The sequence below is a fragment of the Gymnogyps californianus genome, chromosome 3 (assembly GCF_018139145.2).
Source record: "Gymnogyps californianus isolate 813 chromosome 3, ASM1813914v2, whole genome shotgun sequence".
In the NCBI taxonomy this organism is placed as follows: domain Eukaryota; kingdom Metazoa; phylum Chordata; class Aves; order Accipitriformes; family Cathartidae; genus Gymnogyps; species Gymnogyps californianus.
This window is the reverse complement of record NC_059473.1, coordinates 9,006,459-9,023,196: the sequence shown is the minus strand read 5'-3', so window position 1 is coordinate 9,023,196 and position 16,738 is coordinate 9,006,459. Positions and strand designations below refer to the sequence as shown.

The 16,738-nt window shown below is 41.6% G+C and overlaps 1 protein-coding gene across 3 annotated transcripts; it reads right to left on the bottom strand.

Annotated features, from left to right (window-relative positions):
* Nucleotides 1-1,712: 1,712 nt before the first annotated feature.
* SNRPB2 (small nuclear ribonucleoprotein polypeptide B2) lies at nucleotides 1,713-9,846 on the bottom strand. Of its 3 annotated transcripts, none has more exons than XM_050893417.1 (7): nucleotides 9,815-9,846; nucleotides 9,386-9,473; nucleotides 7,362-7,534; nucleotides 5,468-5,608; nucleotides 4,304-4,357; nucleotides 2,620-2,708; nucleotides 1,713-2,095 (listed from the first exon to the last, which is right to left on the bottom strand). In XM_050893417.1, the coding sequence occupies exons 2-7, from the start codon at nucleotides 9,447-9,449 to the stop codon at nucleotides 1,936-1,938; spliced, it is 681 nt and encodes a 226-aa protein (XP_050749374.1). In that variant the 5' UTR covers nucleotides 9,450-9,473; nucleotides 9,815-9,846; the 3' UTR covers nucleotides 1,713-1,935. The 3 variants fall into 3 exon arrangements, with proteins under 3 accessions (XP_050749374.1, XP_050749375.1, XP_050749373.1); XM_050893418.1 differs by lacking the exon at nucleotides 9,815-9,846 and adding an exon at nucleotides 9,670-9,694; XM_050893416.1 differs by lacking the exon at nucleotides 9,815-9,846 and having other exon boundaries at nucleotides 9,386-9,528.
* Nucleotides 9,847-16,738: the final 6,892 nt, after the last annotated feature.

The window sequence follows — 16,738 nt, the reverse complement described above, 5'->3', positions numbered from 1 at the left end:
AAATTATCACTGCAGAAGGAAAAACATAAGGTTCATGATGGAATAACGTAGTCACTTTTGCTCCCTTACAGGCGCATTGAAACGATTTTCACTCCCAAGTATTAGAATACTTGCGAAATCATACACACAAAAATATCATTAAAAAGAATGAAAAAATACGTATATGGAGGTAGGACAGTAATAGAGAGGACTGTGGAAGAGGCATCATCTTACAATGTACTCTGGGAGCAGAAGATGAAAGATTTTTCAGGTCTTGTGCAAAAAGGGTGGTTTGTGTAGCTAGTTTTATGCTTATAGATAACAACACTTGCTCAGAAATTGAGTGGACATGCCAGAACTACGAAGTATACCAAGATTTTATAAAAAGCAATCATGCTTCCCTGAAGGTGCAGCACTTTGTCCAGAGAACAGTTTTAAGTCAGATCTCAAATGTTTCAGAATACAAACCGGGGGAAATGGATGCTCTGCAGCGACAGCTGAGCCTACACAACACAGGAAGAAGGGACTGCACCAAGCCACGGTCATAGAGGAAAGGCTATGGGCTCCAGCATCCTTCCTCCCACCCCCATTGACAAAAATTACTTGGGAAACAGAAAAAACTTCAATGCTTGCAATGTAGCTACAACGCAAAGTATTCTTCCGTGTAGTTTCTTGCCTAAGCATCAGCTACTCTAATACTCGCCTGAACTACTTCTAAAGGAAATCATGCTAACTCTATCCCATTACTTCTTTGTCTGAAAGGGTAGTTAGTGGCCTCACAGAGAAAGTGTTCAAGAGGTGAGGAATGGTGCAACGTGACAAGCACTGCGTGACCACTTCCTCTCAAACATTAATCTTCAAGGGTCTGATTGCAATCCTCCTAGCCAACACCACGCAACAGCTACTGCAAGATTCACCAAAAATCTAGTCATATTTTAAGTAAATTTCATTATTCTCTTAACCTAAAATATCTTTGTAGGTCTTCCATCACCTGAGCAAAACACTTCAGCTTTTGAAGTGATTTTTGCACCCAAATATTTAGAACAGTTACAACTCACAATACTACATCTGATTACTTCACTGCCTTCAGTGTATTTCATGTCACACAAGACCTGTAAAGGTTTTTGACAAATGGAAAAAAAAAAAAAAACCCAAACCAAACAAAAAACAAGCCCAGAAGCTTTAGGACATGTATTTTGGAAAAACCTGCCTAAAAACGGACCATCAGGCTCATCTGCATTATCTTTGTAAAGAGCCAGAAAGCTCTTCCTAAATCGTTTATTAAAATCACTGGTAATAGGGCTGGAAAGAGCAGAAGAGAAGACAACAGATAAACTTTTATGTTTCCTCTGTGGACCTGCTTCTACTACCAGCCATCATTATAAAGACAAAACCAAGTTGAACAACAGTGCTGTCAAACTGTAATCAATTTCTACCCATACCTGGAAAAAACCCACTAATGATAAGTTGTTTTTCTTAAGTGACAAAATTGCTCTTGCTGAAAAGCAGCTGTCCCCTTGCTAATGAGGCTGAAGATTGAGTGTTGCATTTATTCGGAATATGCTGACATTTAGCATTCCTGCTCACGCTTTTTGCTCTGGAAAGACAGCTATTTTTCCAGCACTCACTTCTGAGAAATGAGTGTCACCTTAAAAGTAGTTAAACCACTATACTGAATAAGCCCAGCAAGCCTAACAGATCAATAATAAGACAGACTCGAGGAAAAACATGGCTTGAAAACAGCATAAACTGAATTTATTTTATAAAAATTAGTATTTCAACACAAAAATTTACTATCCAGTAGATCCGCGGAAATCCTAAGTCTGTCCCGGCCATCATGGCAATTTTACACAAGTCTTAAGTTTTCTGCAGACAACAGCAAACATGCTAGCTGATCAAAGTATCACCGTATTAAAAAAACAACTATCCACAGAAGTCCTTTATAGGAGCATCCGGTTATTTCTTCGCATAAGTGATTTTCATGGCATGAGATGGAGTAATCTTGAATCCTTGGAGAGCATCTCGAGCAGCTCCTGCTTGATTCTCATTTTCAAACTCCACAAATGCAATGTCATGGCGCCCAGGCACTAAGCGTACTTCTTTGAATCCAGGAAACCTTTAAAATAAGGTGAAAGAGTCAGATAATATCTCCTAGTTTGATAACACATCTCTCTTCAGTAGCCCTAAGACCTTATCATAAGCATCTACTAGTATAATAGTTACTATTAATGAAAGATTTAAATTGAAGGGTTTTACATGTCCAGTCCTTAGAACCATGCCTCAATTAATGATCATTATGTGGAAGCAATTTAATCAGTCTTGTGCACATACGGAAGCAACTAAAGCTAGTCTTAAAACTGCTCCTGCTGTCGTAAAGCCTTTAATATTACAGTCACCAGCTTAAATCCGGTGCAGATTGATAGTAGATAACTTACATAATCAAAACCAGCTACGAAAAAATCGGATTTGCTTTCTGCACCAAGTCATCAGAACTGACATCTGTAATCTTGGGAGTAAGACAAAAAAATGAAATACCTTCAGAAGAAACTCTAATTTCTAAAAAGTCAGCTTGCCAACTGAGAAAAAGCATACAGGTAACAGAAGAATTCAAAGGAGAAGTCCTTTCTATTCAAAACTTACTGATTGAATAACATGGACAGCATCATCTCATTTGTTTCCTCAGGCAAGTTATTAAGGAAAAGGATATAGTTTGGTGGGTTATCAGGCACCTGCAACAACAGAACATCAAAGCTCAGAAGATTACACACAGCTATCTCTTCCTCTACATCTGTCTGCATGATTATTTGAACCAAGACTCACATATCCTTAGTTTTGTTCGTAACACTGGTAGCTGGACCTCAGTATACCTTCATGCAATATGCAGACAGAACCCCTTGGTTCTTTTACAAGGATATATTAATTTGGAGAGGCTCTTAAAAATCACAATAACATATTGTTTTAGAAGTCATACTTAAATTCGACAGCTCAACAGCTGATACTGCAGTACTCTCAGCACTGTCAGGGGTGGGACCCAGATGCGTGAGCACTGGCTGTAGCGCTGTCCAAGACACCTCTATGGCAATGGAAGAACCTACGAAAGACTCGCAGCCTTCCGGCAGAGCAGTGGGAGGCCAAGATAAATACCCTGTTCATCTGCAGTACTACCGAAATACTGAACATCTTTGGGCAATTGAAACCCACATGGTTTTGCTACAGTGCTCTATCCAAATTCAGTAATTAGAAACCCCATTAGATTTAATGCTTTAGAGTTTGTAACAGATTTTCCCGCTAATACGAATTTGTAGGAACCCATCAGACACAAGGCTGAGTAGTCAGTTTGCTGACACTGGACTGAAAGGCTGGAATCTCCCTAAGCCATCAAGGAGATTACAAAAATAAAAAGAAACTGGAGACCACAACTTCAAATGTCCTAATAATGGTGCCAAGTAAGTTAATGCCTCAGCAGAACAATTTCCTTCAGCTGATGGAAATATTCAAGGCAGTGCCATTAGAAAATAAACTTCTGAAGTTCAAACAAATACATAAATACTCAGTGTTGTGCTTCGATGCAAACTGACATACACATACTGTGCTTTGTTACAAATGATATCCGAAAGAAAACCCAGACTAGGAGCAAGACATTTTCCCCTGTGGATTATGCACGCAATTCTCAACGACAGTACTCAAGAAAGAGATGCAAGGCAGGCAAAGATATTCTTCTATAGTATTTCCCCTCCTGCAAATCCTGGCTCTTTAGTACTTCCACTTCTAACACACATGAATCATTCAGAAGGTCACTGAGCAGACAAGATGAGTGAAGTGTAGGGAGTTGTTGCTACACCTCCACACAATCCTTTGGAAAATAAGACACTTAGGAGAAAAAAGAAAAAGTGAGCAAAGGACCCCCAAACTCCTGAAAGGAAGCTTTTAGGCAGATATTCTGGCACCCTGTGTAGTCTTCCGTCTCCTTTTCTACTACTAGAACAAAATAAGTTAAGAGGTATTTATTAACAATGAAAAAAAAATCAAGAATCCTTCAACTGACACTAAGCACAGTCCAAATTTAAGAATCAAGTACGATTTGATAGTAGTGCAGTTTTCTGTATAATAATGAGAAACTGCAGATTTTCATTTCATGTCAACCAGGTATAGTAAAAGTGGGATTTCTTTTGCTTGTTTACTGTGATTTAGCTGTTAGACAAATGTCTCACAGAACACAAAGGAAGCTGTAAAATATATCCTCAAGTTTCCACATGTAACAAACTATTATTTATAATTTTAAACATTAGTGCTTTTAGTCACAAAAAAAAAAAAAAAGCATTACCTGCTGATTCTGTGCTGCAGTCCCGGGGGCATTGGCTGAATTTTGTGTTGCTCCCTAGTAAATAAGTACAAAATAGTTTTACAAAGGTGTTCCGTTAGAAATATATAAGCGCACATCACCATGTTTCTGTACAACTCCAGAAGTATGTTAAGGTTTTTTTAAGCTACAATCCAAGGAACATCTGTTGCTTATGAGATACTTCCCGAAGGGAAACACAAAGCATGGGAATTTTGCTGAACTCCAAAACCAGGCAAAGAAAAAACATCAGTAGTATCTGATCTGACTAATGACTGAGCTGGCAGATACAGCAAATCACTATTTCTCCACATTATAAAATTTAGTTTAAGAGACAGGAAGGAAGTAGTTTTGAAAATGAAGACCTAGACAGGACATACCTCATAGGAGAAAAATAGGTGTTTCCACTAGGGACTCCAGTTTAGCAAGGATAACTAAAGCTCTTACCATTATAGCTAGTAACAATTACTTCTTCTGAAGAGATTTGTATATAACAATTGATTTTTTTTAATAAATCCTGAGAAATCTGAATATTCTACCTAGAAAACGTTGCTTTCTATGAACACTCTTATCTCTCCTTGATACCAGTTTGTGCCTTAGCAGGAAGTGTAGTTAAATAACACAATGTTCAAACTCTGTGCCTTGATGTTTTCTGCTATACTTCAGCACATAAATTACTAAATGTTGTTAGTTTAGGCCAGACCAACCCTTAGCGGAGATACATTCCAAGCCAACTCCTTTTCATCTAACTGTAAATGAATTATCTCGACCCCATTTACCATTCTTCAGTGCTTATAGAGCAAATAGGGCATTAAAACACCGAAGGGAAAAGCTGGTTGAGCACTTGAAGCTGGCATTAAAGATAAGCACACACCACTCCCTTTTTTCCTTTTTTAAAAAGAGGTTAGTTTCTACTTTGGCTTATTGTACCTTTGCCCTACATCTTTCTTTTCATTTGGTAATAGGAAAGGAGCTAATCAGCCCCCTCTCCTTCAACTTCTAGCAAGTGCTCAAGAGCACTAGATATCAATAGACCACAATTTAGGGAATTGAGAAGTACCAAAAGACAATACTTAGTCCTAAAAAAAAAAAGAATTTAAAATAGCTTTTGTATTTGTTTTTCTTTTTTTAAAGAGAGAAGCACCTTACCTGGATAACCTTTTTATTTGCTGCATTTGCTGACTGCTCCAGAGATTTAGCCTTCTTCTTTTCCTTCCTTTTCTCCTTATCAGCAAAAGTACCACGCATTTTAGAGATGATATCAGAGTCTGTTTTTGCATACTGAATACGCTTTTTAAAAGGAAAAAAAACAGGACATTTTGCAGTTAATAATACTGAACATTTCACACCACTTTCATTAACTGTGTTCTACTGGGCATTTACACATTTTTTTGCAGGAACTTCTTATATTAAAAACATTGTTATAAACCGTAGGTATGCTTGCAGAGTATCTAATCCTCATAATTAATTCTGAGCACAACGACAGAACTCTAAAAAAAAAAACCCCTAAGATAGCAATTACTAATTTTAACTCATTGAAACTGGAACTCTTCATCTAACAGCATCTTTTTAACATCTGTCAAGGTAACAGATGTACAAAGCGATATAAGGACATTTGACAAAATTGGCACTAGCTTCTATTAAAAAAACTGAGAGGGTTTTTTAACCCCATTTTAAGGGGAGTTAAAATTTTACAGTGATTTCTCAGATCTCTGCAGAAAATTGAGTTCAGCAAAACTCAGACTTCTTAAACAGAAAGGCAAGTACCTGCCTTAATCCAAATCGGATTGCATAAATTGTGTCAGCAGCAGAATGGCGCAGGTTTTCTGACAAAGGCTGCCCAATGCAGTAGTCAGGGGGCTAAGCAGATTCAGCTATGACTACACAGGTGTGCAACATTATATATGCACACAATCCTATTGCTTTTACTATCAGAGACTACCTCAATACAAAATTACACAGCAGTTGAAGATTTTTTTTTTTAATGCTTTTGTTTAGTGCTTAGATAATGCATGCTGCACGCAATATTCAAAGACGGAAATACACCTGAAAGCTTATGAAGCCTTAATCGTTTTATTTCCTATTGAGTTTTACTGAGCACAAAACTCTTTAAGGGTAAACGACAAAACTGAGCTTGCACCATTCCTTGTTAAGGATTTCATCAGAGAATCTGAAAGTATTAACGAATGAAAAAAGCTCGTGGCTCAGCAACACAAGAACTGTCTGTGCTCTCCTTAATGATCAAAGCCATGAGCTGAAAGCCAGTATTAATATATCCATCCATCACTGAAGTCAAGCGGGCCATTTGCATGTATCATTACGCCTCACAAATAGTTGCAGAATTAAGAGATGCCTAATTATCCAAGCAGGCAACAACGTGTCAATTGTTGTGCTATTCTGCACGTTATCAAGTACATTATTAAAGCACGTTCTATCAACCAGCAGTGCATTTGCCTCACTGAAGTTATACTGAAATTGTTATTTGGTTTGGTGATACGAGGCATGCACAAGCAGCACTAGCCATCGATTTAAAAAAATAAATCATTGGTCACATCTCTTGATTTCTGGAAAGTAAAACCACAGAGATCTTCACCCTACTCACTGTTACTTCAAAAAGGAAGCATCATATTCTACCTATTTATTACGAATATAATAGCAATTAAGGTTACACTAGATAAATTAACTGAAAGCACCTAATTCCAATAACATTACAGAATGAATTTAATCGGTTCAACTGAAGACATGATGAGTAAAATGGAAGTATTTAAGATCTTAAGAACTTTAATCCAGCATAGAGAAAAATGAAGCCATCACTTAGGAAACCAATATCCCAAGTTCAACCTCTGTGTGTGTTTTAACTACAGTCTTTCCGGCATCCCTCTAGCTTGCATAAACACATATATTCATCAGGACGTGACATGACTGAGTAACAGTACAATTACAAGTATACATGATAGTTAATTCACAAGGTGCAAGTACCAAAACACGGTATCGTACCATGGCAATTTTTTTTTCTTTAAAAAGCTAACAAAATAAAACTTACCATTGGTTTCCCATAAAATGGAAAGCCTTGTAGTTGTCTCAAAGCATTGGTAGACGATCCAAGTTCTTTAAATATAACAAAAGCCTGTCCTCTCATCTTCATAGTCTTTAAAGCCACGATGTCAACCACATGACCAAACTGTGAGAATAACGCATACAGGGACCTCTTCAGTTCTGTTGACCATAGGAAAAAGAGATTATAACAGCTTACATGCAAATGTCCTCTTCTACAGAGTCTGCTGTCCTTCAGGGACAATGTTTTTTTACCAGCTTTAGCTCACACGGCGATATGTTACATGAGTTTAGTCAAAACTGTTGCATGAGCACAAGTTTATTTGCCCAGTTTTTGTAAGTTGGTGTACAATGCTTGGTTTCACACCTCAAGTATTCAGCTAGTAAAAAAGTTGTGCCGCCATTCATTCTACCATTCTAAGAGAGTAAAAATTACACAAGGGTATGTATATACATTTTTTCATATACATACATATACACACACTCTCACACATTCAAGTATGATGTATGACAGCCATCGAAGACTGATCGGAAAATCAATACTGTAACATGCAATAGTAAAGAGGTATGACTTAAAACAAGAATACGGCAAACCAGTAACTACTTAAAGGCTAATTTAATTTGGAGATTTTGTTTGTAACTGTTTAATGAGTTCTCTCACGCACATGAAATATTTTTTCATATTCTGGATCCAAGTGTGTTTTTGTATGATCACACTGTACCTTACAACTGCAATGGATTTATTTTCAGTATTTAAAATGACCTGACTACGTGGCAAATTAAACCTTAATCTTATCCAATCAGGCTAAATAAATCCTCTGTATTGCGTGATTATTCTAACTCACAAATCTTACATTTGAAATCTTTCAGCAATATAAGAGCACTGCCTCTTGTTTAATGCTGTTGAGACTTGGTAATACCAGCCCACTGTCACTTTCTCCAGCTGCTCTTGACCAACTGCAGGGCTATATATTTTTTTAAAAAAGTTTTCTTATCAAAACACTTTCCTTAAAAATAACTTCAAAAACTGTATTGAAAAAAATAAATCACATTTGTAAGCTTTACAGGTAATTTGAAATCCTACATTTAAAAATTATAACCATGCAATTTCATAATGGAGACTCACTATAGGGCACTTAACATGCTACAAAGGCCCAAGTTAAATTTATCCAGCAGAACCATCTTGACAAGTTAATAAATAATTTCTCAGCAAAGCTGTTTCTACTTTCAGATCTCTCTCTGAAGCACCCTGAAGAAACATTTAAGTAGTGCTAGTCTGATCCAGCCACTCAGTTCACAAACAATAACAAATAAATCACCTCGATCACTTTAGATTACAAGCTAAGCACGAGTATTAAGTGGATGGTTCTATGCAGACATGGACGATATAGCCAGATAAGAGCAAGAGATTTTTTTTTAGCACACTGCAAGGAGCTAAAATTCCTCAGCACAAAGTCATCTCTCTCTAGAGAGGGCTGCAGTAACCGCAAGGCAGTGTTTCTAACACAGTGATGCAAAGCTCATGCCATGCTTGCTGCTTTCGCATGGTGCCAAAACAAATGAGAAGCACACAGACGTTCCCACACTTCAGCAAGAGGGGACTGCTGACCGCCGAAGCGTGTGCCAACACGCCTGTCAGCATCCATCGGATATTCTCATTACTGCTGTTGTTACAGTTACTCACCGAGAAGCAAACCTAACCTACGCAATTAGCTACAGAACGACAGCAGAGAGACAATCGGAAGTTCCCTTAGAAGCAAGAGCCCTGCTTTACAAAAAGACTTAAACATTGTGTTACTCTTGTTGACTTCAGCTGCTGCTTCGTTACACGCAGCCGTTTGCCGAGACGCTCGGTGCACGATCACCAGCCGTACGGCGCCTCAGGGAGCCCCTGAAGCCACGGCACCGCCAAAACGCCAGCTGCTGGAGCAGCGCCGAGTGCCTGACCGGGGGTGGAAGCCAGCCCCATGTGACAACGTCCGCTTTCTAAAGGCGAGTCACTGACACCGATACCTTCTTTCTTAATCTTGTCGTTGATGTTGTTGATGTAGATGGTGTGGTTCGGCCTGATGTCCATCCTCTGGGCCGGCTGCACACCTGCCTGCGGGCAAAGCACACGCGGGAGCCGTTACCGGCGGCCGAGGCGCGGTCCGAGCCCCCGGGGAGAAGAGCTGCCAGCGCCGGCAACACCTCAGCCCCCGGCAGCGCAGCGTGCGCCTGCCGGCGCCGCTCGATCTGGGACGGGCCCCGGGGGGCTGCCCGCCCTCCCACAGGCCGCATGCACACCCCTCTCCTACCCTCCCCGCGCGGGCGGGTCCGCAGCACGGCGGGACGGGCGCTCCCGGGAGGCAGCCCCGAGGCAGCCCGAGGCAGCCCGCCATTCCCCCTCCCGCCCGCCCGCCCGCCCGCCTAGGCCCAAGCCCCACGCCACCGCCCGCTCACCTCCTCCCGCCGAGAGAGCGGCCGGCCCGCCCCGCCCCGCGCGCACGGCGACGGAGCGCAGGGGGCAGAGCCGCTCCCGCAGCAATCGATGTGCCGAGCACCGGCGCGCCGATGCCGAACAGCGCCTGCGCAGTACCGTCCGCCGCCCTACACAGGGGTTGGTTTGGTGGCGCCATGTTGGTTGAGGTACTGAAGCCCTGCCGCTGCTGCTGGCGCGTCCTCACGCCCTCAAGGCAGCGAGATAAAGGGGGAAGCGGGTCATAAAGCCGCTCGATTTAAGTAACACGGGTTAGCAAACTATGTCGGTTATTTGTTCCCGGCCCTCACTTCAGAGGCAAAGTAGCCTGCGGGCAGGCCCGGCCCCGTCGGCGGCCTCAAGGCACGGAGCCCCAGCGGGTCTCGCCGGGCGCCTCTGCGCGGGCTGGAGAGGTGTCGTGCCCGCTCTGCGGTCTGGTGAAGCCCGGAGAGACACCTCGGGGAGCTCGGTCTGTCTTTGGATTAGCCCCAGGGTGAGAGAAGGTTGTAGCTGGGCCTTCGCGGAAATCACAGCGAGGCTTGAAGCTGACCAAAATGGGTATTTCGTGCCCCAGGATTTAGCTCTGCCTGGTTCCAATAGAGCAATAAGCGAAGTCAGCTGTGATTTTTGTGTCTTCACAATTAATACCTGACAACAGCTTGCAGAGAATGAAGCATTAGCTTGAAAATGCCTGTAGACATTTATTAGCTAACATTTGATTTTAGTTTCAATATTGAAAAGGCAATATATCTGAGCATGTAACTTCTTGAAGGCACTTTGAAAATCCCTTGTGGTAGTGGTAGCTCAGGATAAATAAACAGAGCAGAGATTGAGGTCGCAGCCTTTGAATTTTTGGAATAATTTTGCAGGCTGCATACCTTCATTTCTGTGAATAATTACGCAGGCTTTTTCAGGAACAATTGTCGGTTGCGAAGGTTTAACCTAGTTGCATATCAAAAAAGTTCTTGGGGGGGAAACGTAATAAGGTAGTTCTTAGTGAAACTATGAACTATGTTTGGATAGTTCATCTCTTGTAAAGAGGCAGGAATGCTAGGTAGAGAGTTCTTGATTCAGTTACATTTCAGGAAAAAAGCCATTTGTTGAGTTTGCTTGAGTAAAAAGAAAATCTGGTATTGAGGAAGCCTATAAAGAACAACATGGGTTAAAGTGAGTTGAATATAAAAGCAAAAAAAAAAAAAAGCTGTTGCTTGAGAGATTATTTACTGCTGGAAGAGAACAGTGTGTTCTTCAGTTGTTTATAGCATTGGTATGGTATAGGAAATGGTGTGCCAGTACGATGCCATATGGAATATATACATGCCCCAAATTCAAATGATAGGCAGCAGTTCCAGTCAAGTTTTAGGGTCCTGTTTATTTTTCTTTGATTATTGTCTTAGAAGTAGTTGTTAAGATAAAGCATAACATTGAAAGCCAAGCATGAACAATACATTAAAACACTTTTTCAGAAAGGCTGACTGTGCCATTTTATGCGTTGATCAGCAGTATAGTCCACGTAACTTCATAATTTAGTAACAATGTTCAAAACTACTTATTTGTTATTAATTCAACATAGCTAAGGGAATTTGACTCATAGAGTCAAAAATATTGACATATTATAAATTATTTTAAAAATAAGGTCCTTAAACTGTTGTCCTGGTTTCAGCTGGGATAGAGTTAATTTTGTTCGTAGTAGCTGGTATAGTGCTGTGTTTTGGATTTAGTAGGACAATAATGTTGATAACACTCTGATGTTTTTAGTTGTAGCTAAGTAGTGTTTATACTAAGTCAAGGCTTTTTCAGCTTCTCATGCCCAGCCAGCAAGAAGGCTGGAGGGGCACAAGAAGCTGGGAGGGGACACCGCCAGGACAGCTGACCCAAACTGGCCAAAGGGATATTTCATACCATATGACATCATGCCCAGTATATAAACTGGGGGAGTTGGCTGGGAGGGGCGGATCGCTGCTCAGGAACTAACTGGGCATCGGGTCAATGAGTGGTGAGCAATTACATTGTGCACCACTTGCTTTGTATAGTTTAATTCTTTTAGTATTACTATTGTCATATTATTCATTATCATTGTTTTTCATTCCTTTCTGTCCTATTAAACTGTCTTTATTTCAACTCAGGAGGTTTTTTTTTCCTGATTCTCTCCCCCATCCCAGGGGTGGGGGGGCAGTGAGCGAGTGGCTGCTTGCTGGCTGGGGTTAAACCACGACAACTGTTCATAGAAAAGACACTCTAAAGAAAACAAACACACGAAAAACCTCAACCTGACACAAAGTAAGGAAGAATTCATGGCTTCTGTAATTCTTCCAGTGCAGCATGCCACACTTATACTTGCTCAGAGTCACTTTAAGCACAGCTGATTTATTCATGCAGAATTTGAATGCAGTAAAGCAGAAAAGCTGTGTCTTGCTCCTCAGGTGTGATTTCACACTCTGCCTGCCAGTTCAATGGAAGTGCCATTCATTCCTCAGGTTGGCTTCCCCCTCCCCCAGGGTTTATTTCGATTACTTTTGTTTTCTTAATCCCCAGAGAGGTACGGTGCCCTCATACTCACTAAAATGGTCATTTGTTTAAAAGTCCCTGAAAGCTTGAAATATTGTAAAAATTATTTCAAGTTTCTTAGCAAGAATGCCTGTAGCAACTTAGTAAGCAATTATAATTCATCACCAATATAAGGGGCTGGAAACACACTTCCAGCTTGAACAGGTAGCTGCTTGCGTCCGAGATTGCCAAACAGTGTTGGAGAAACAAAACGAAGAGCACAGGGTTCTTGAAAATATCTTTGTAGCCACTGCTCTTCCCCCTTCCTGCCCTTTGCTCAAGGTCAAGGAAACCTAGCATTTCATTATTATTGCTGCTGTTTGTTATGAAACCTGTAATAAAAATCGAGGGTTTTTTCTTTTATCTTCCTTTTCTAAATTCGATGCAATTCTCTGAACTAAACCAGGACAATAAGCAAGAGCTGCATACAGCGGAAGCTTCAGAACACCGTGCAATCCTCACAGCTTTGATCTGGTCCACATACACATCATAATGACGCTTCACACTTTTCACAGTTATCTTCCTGTATGAAGATTGTGGGATAAGTGAAGTTACTCTAATTTATCAGTATAGAAATATTTTCATCTCACCTGTGTGTGTGTGTCATCAAAATCACATGCTAGAAAGAAACACGAGTGTGAATGCTTTGTGATATGGCTGGATTGGTCTTCAGTATTTTGGTTCTTCCCTTTGACTGATGTGTTCTGCTGTGTCAAGGAATATGATAATACATCACTAAACACTGGAACACAGAGACAATGAACAAAATGACAGGAAATAGGGAAATTCCGTAGCAAGTACGAACAGTGGTGCTGTGAGCACTTGCAAAGTCAATATACATGAAACCTCACATTTAAGACAGAAAAGGTTCTTTGAAGGATGAACAGCTTAGGGATCTATATTCAATTGGAAGGTGCCAAAGAGAAGGAATTGCGTCCTATAAATCAGTGGTTGCTGGGCACTTGTACTGACTGCCATCCACCAGTGTAAATTGCCAGAAGGAGCTGAGGAGGCTGCAGTGATTTACAGATGATTGTTCGCAGGCTCGGATATGTGATCTCCGCAAACTAACAAAGCAGAGCGAGTGGACAACGTGATGACAGGAGAAATTCAGTATTGACAAATGCATGGCAAAGCACTCGGAAAAGCATCATTTGAACCACCTGAATGAACTGTAACCACTCAGAAAGAGGACCTAGCTGACCCCCTTTGGGGGACAGTAAAACACCCAGTGGTAGGGAGAGGGGCAAACAAAAACACCATGCGGAAGGGAAAAAACGTACTGAAGTTCCTTTAATAAGGCTGTTTCGTAATCTCTAAAAAGATGCTTGAATGTATTACTGCTTGATCTAAAACAAAAAAAACCCCTCCACGCACATTTATTATTGGCCATTTATACTTTTAATTGTTAAATACACTGCCTGACAGACCTTTCAGGTAGACAATGTAATTTAGTTAAGGGAGCTTCACCAACCAAGGGAAGAGTACACTATCACAACCCATTATTTATTACTATTGTTTCAGAGGAAAATCGTTCTATCGTGATTAATACAGCTATTTCCTTGTTCTCTTGACCAAATCACCTTTCTCTCTTGCCAAGTCCACAGGAAAAAACAGCAAAGCACTTTATTTCTTTGGACACGCATCTAGTTTATGTCAACAAAAAACAGTTGCATTGTTTAAAAAAACCCCCACACTACCACCATTGTTAAGTGAACCAGAATTACATTTTAGATACCTGACATTCATAGTTAATTAGTTATATCCAGCATAAACTGTGAAATGAGTGTATTTCATTTTTGTGTTTTATCAAGCATGCTAGGAAGAAAATAAAAATCAATAGAACTTTGAGGGGGACTCCACAGGTCACATAACAAACTTGTTCAACAGAAGCCATCCGAGTTCACTAGTGAATTACTCCCTTTCCCATCTCAGTGGGGTTTCTTCAATTTTAGTGCTCACCAGATGACAGCAACTATCACTGCTCTATTAATACCTAAAAGTTTCAATTAACATCAGGGCTTTTGGAAGCCAGTAACAGACCACCTCCCTTCCCCGCCCTAAAAAAACCCCCAAACCCGAGAAGGGAAGGGTCTGCGCCCCAGAGAACATGCCAAACCCTTAGCAGACCCCCTAGTTCAGTTCCCCCTGCGGTCATACCCTGCTCGTAGACTGGCCTTTCCTTTATGGGGGAGCCTCTTCCTTCTCAGACCAGTTGCTGCCGCTGACACTCGTAGGGCCTTGTGTCTCTTACGTTACACTGCTACTTCAATCCCCTGGGGCAACAGATCATCTGAAATTGCAAGTATGCTGAACGCTGCCCTTAATGGAGAACTCCTCGTATTCGCTATATTTATCATCGTGGTGATTCCCAATTAGTTTGGGTGTGCTAATATAGTGCAAAAAATGAAATATGAGTAGCGTTTTTAATTTCACACAGATGGTTCCAAATTAGTTCAGGGTGCTGGGGTTGTCCTTTTATTAGTATTGCTTGGTGGCAGTGCCATCTGTCCACACTGTTGACTCTTTGCTGGGAAGAATAGCAGCACACTGGTTTGATTTATTGTTGTGCAAGAATACCTGCCTTCCTTCCCTTTTTCTTTCAGTCTGGGTTAATTTTTTAGTTTTAATGGAATCGGCATACTAATGTAGCGTAAGTGACGTGACTTACCTTGAGCGTTTGAAATTTAATACTTTTCAGTCCTAATACATGTGATACATGGCATTATAATGAAATCAAGACTTACCTGCTTAGTTGTATAAAATTGCCCAGTTGTTTCCATCACTTCTTCTCTTTAAATCTCACAGACTGCCAGTTCCCCATTGTGAACATCTTCACCCCCATCAACACAAACCTGTTTTAGCTGCAGCTCTTGCAGCATCTCCCCGGTGCACGAGTTCTCAGCACACCAGGGGTGTCCTGGCTGCGAAGCCGGGAAAAGAAGTGGAGCAGTGCTCTGTGCAACATGCTCACAGGGGGCACTGGGCGCAAGAGGGATGGGGTCTCACAGGGCATGAAGCCCTATCTGGAGCAGAGCATGACCTGCTAGAAGAACAAGCCTAGGTGATCCACAAAGCCAACAACATTTGGTAAAACAGCAGGAGAAGGCATCGGTGTCTGTTAACAGGGAAAGGGAGACAGAGGGGCAGCCAGACACCTGGGAAGGATGGGCTAGGGGACCTGATGCAAACTACAGACACCTGAAGGACTGCTGAAGGTGGAGATGGGCGCTGGGAATGTTACCTGTATCTCTGAGCTCAAAGCAGCTGGGAAATAGGAGGCTAGAGGTGATGCTTGCAACAGCCCAGATAAACTGTGGCAGAGGTGAGTGGGAAGCTCAGCCTGCTTCAAGCAGCATCGCTGGGCTGGAAGCCAGGGCAGCGGGTGGGCATGGTGGTCTCAAGTAGCTGGTGGCACCACTGTGGAGCTGAGGAACCCCCTCCCCAGATGGGGAGGGAAGAGTATGTCCTCGATGGAAGGGCAAACCTGCCCTTGAAAACACAGACTGATAGGGAAACAGAGACAGGTTTGCCCAGAAGGAGGACCTCAAGAGCAGAGAGTTGGTTACACCAATCCTACCTGAGGAGGAAGGTCTGCCTAGCTGAGGGTTTATACAGCGCTTACTGGCAGCTTGCCATCAGCATCAAGTATGGGGCTCCGTGAACAATAAGATCCTATAAAGAAGCTCTTAGATTTCCAAAAGCTTCTTTCTCAAGCCAGCTCAGCCTTGAAATTGCTAAGACCCATGCCAGCATCAAGCTAGGAAGCCATAAATAAGCTTGTTTATTACTAGTCTTATGGTTAATAATTACTGCAGTTTGGGCGAACAGCAGTAGTAAGCCCCTTTAACAAGTTCTGCCTGGGCTTGTGTTGAAGCTCTGCCAGTTCCCCATATGGATACTAATAAAGCTCATGAGTTATTTTGATTGTCTCATTCCTTCAAACATTTATTGATTTAAATCATTTAGTTCTCAGTCACAGCAGACACTGGGGAGCTGATGGTAAATCATACCATCTCTGGTACTTGAGTTGGCTGTAAATTTACCATATCTGGTAGACTCGAGCTGGCTATAAATTCTTTTAGTGCTCCTAAAGCTTGGCTGGCTGTGGAAAAGACTGCATGTGTTGTGCTGCCTTATGTTTGCAGCCGTGCTGGGAGCCAGAGAGCCTTTCAGTGCTTATTTCTCATTTAACCTCAGTGTGGTAGAGCCCCTTCCAAGTGTTAGGGTTCTCCTGTGCCATCCTCTTAAAAAAACCCCTACATCAACAAATAGCGTAGGTCAAGAGCAACATCGAACGTGGCTTCAATCTCCATCAGAATTCCACGCAGAGCAGCTCTGCGCACGTTGGCTTTCTAAAA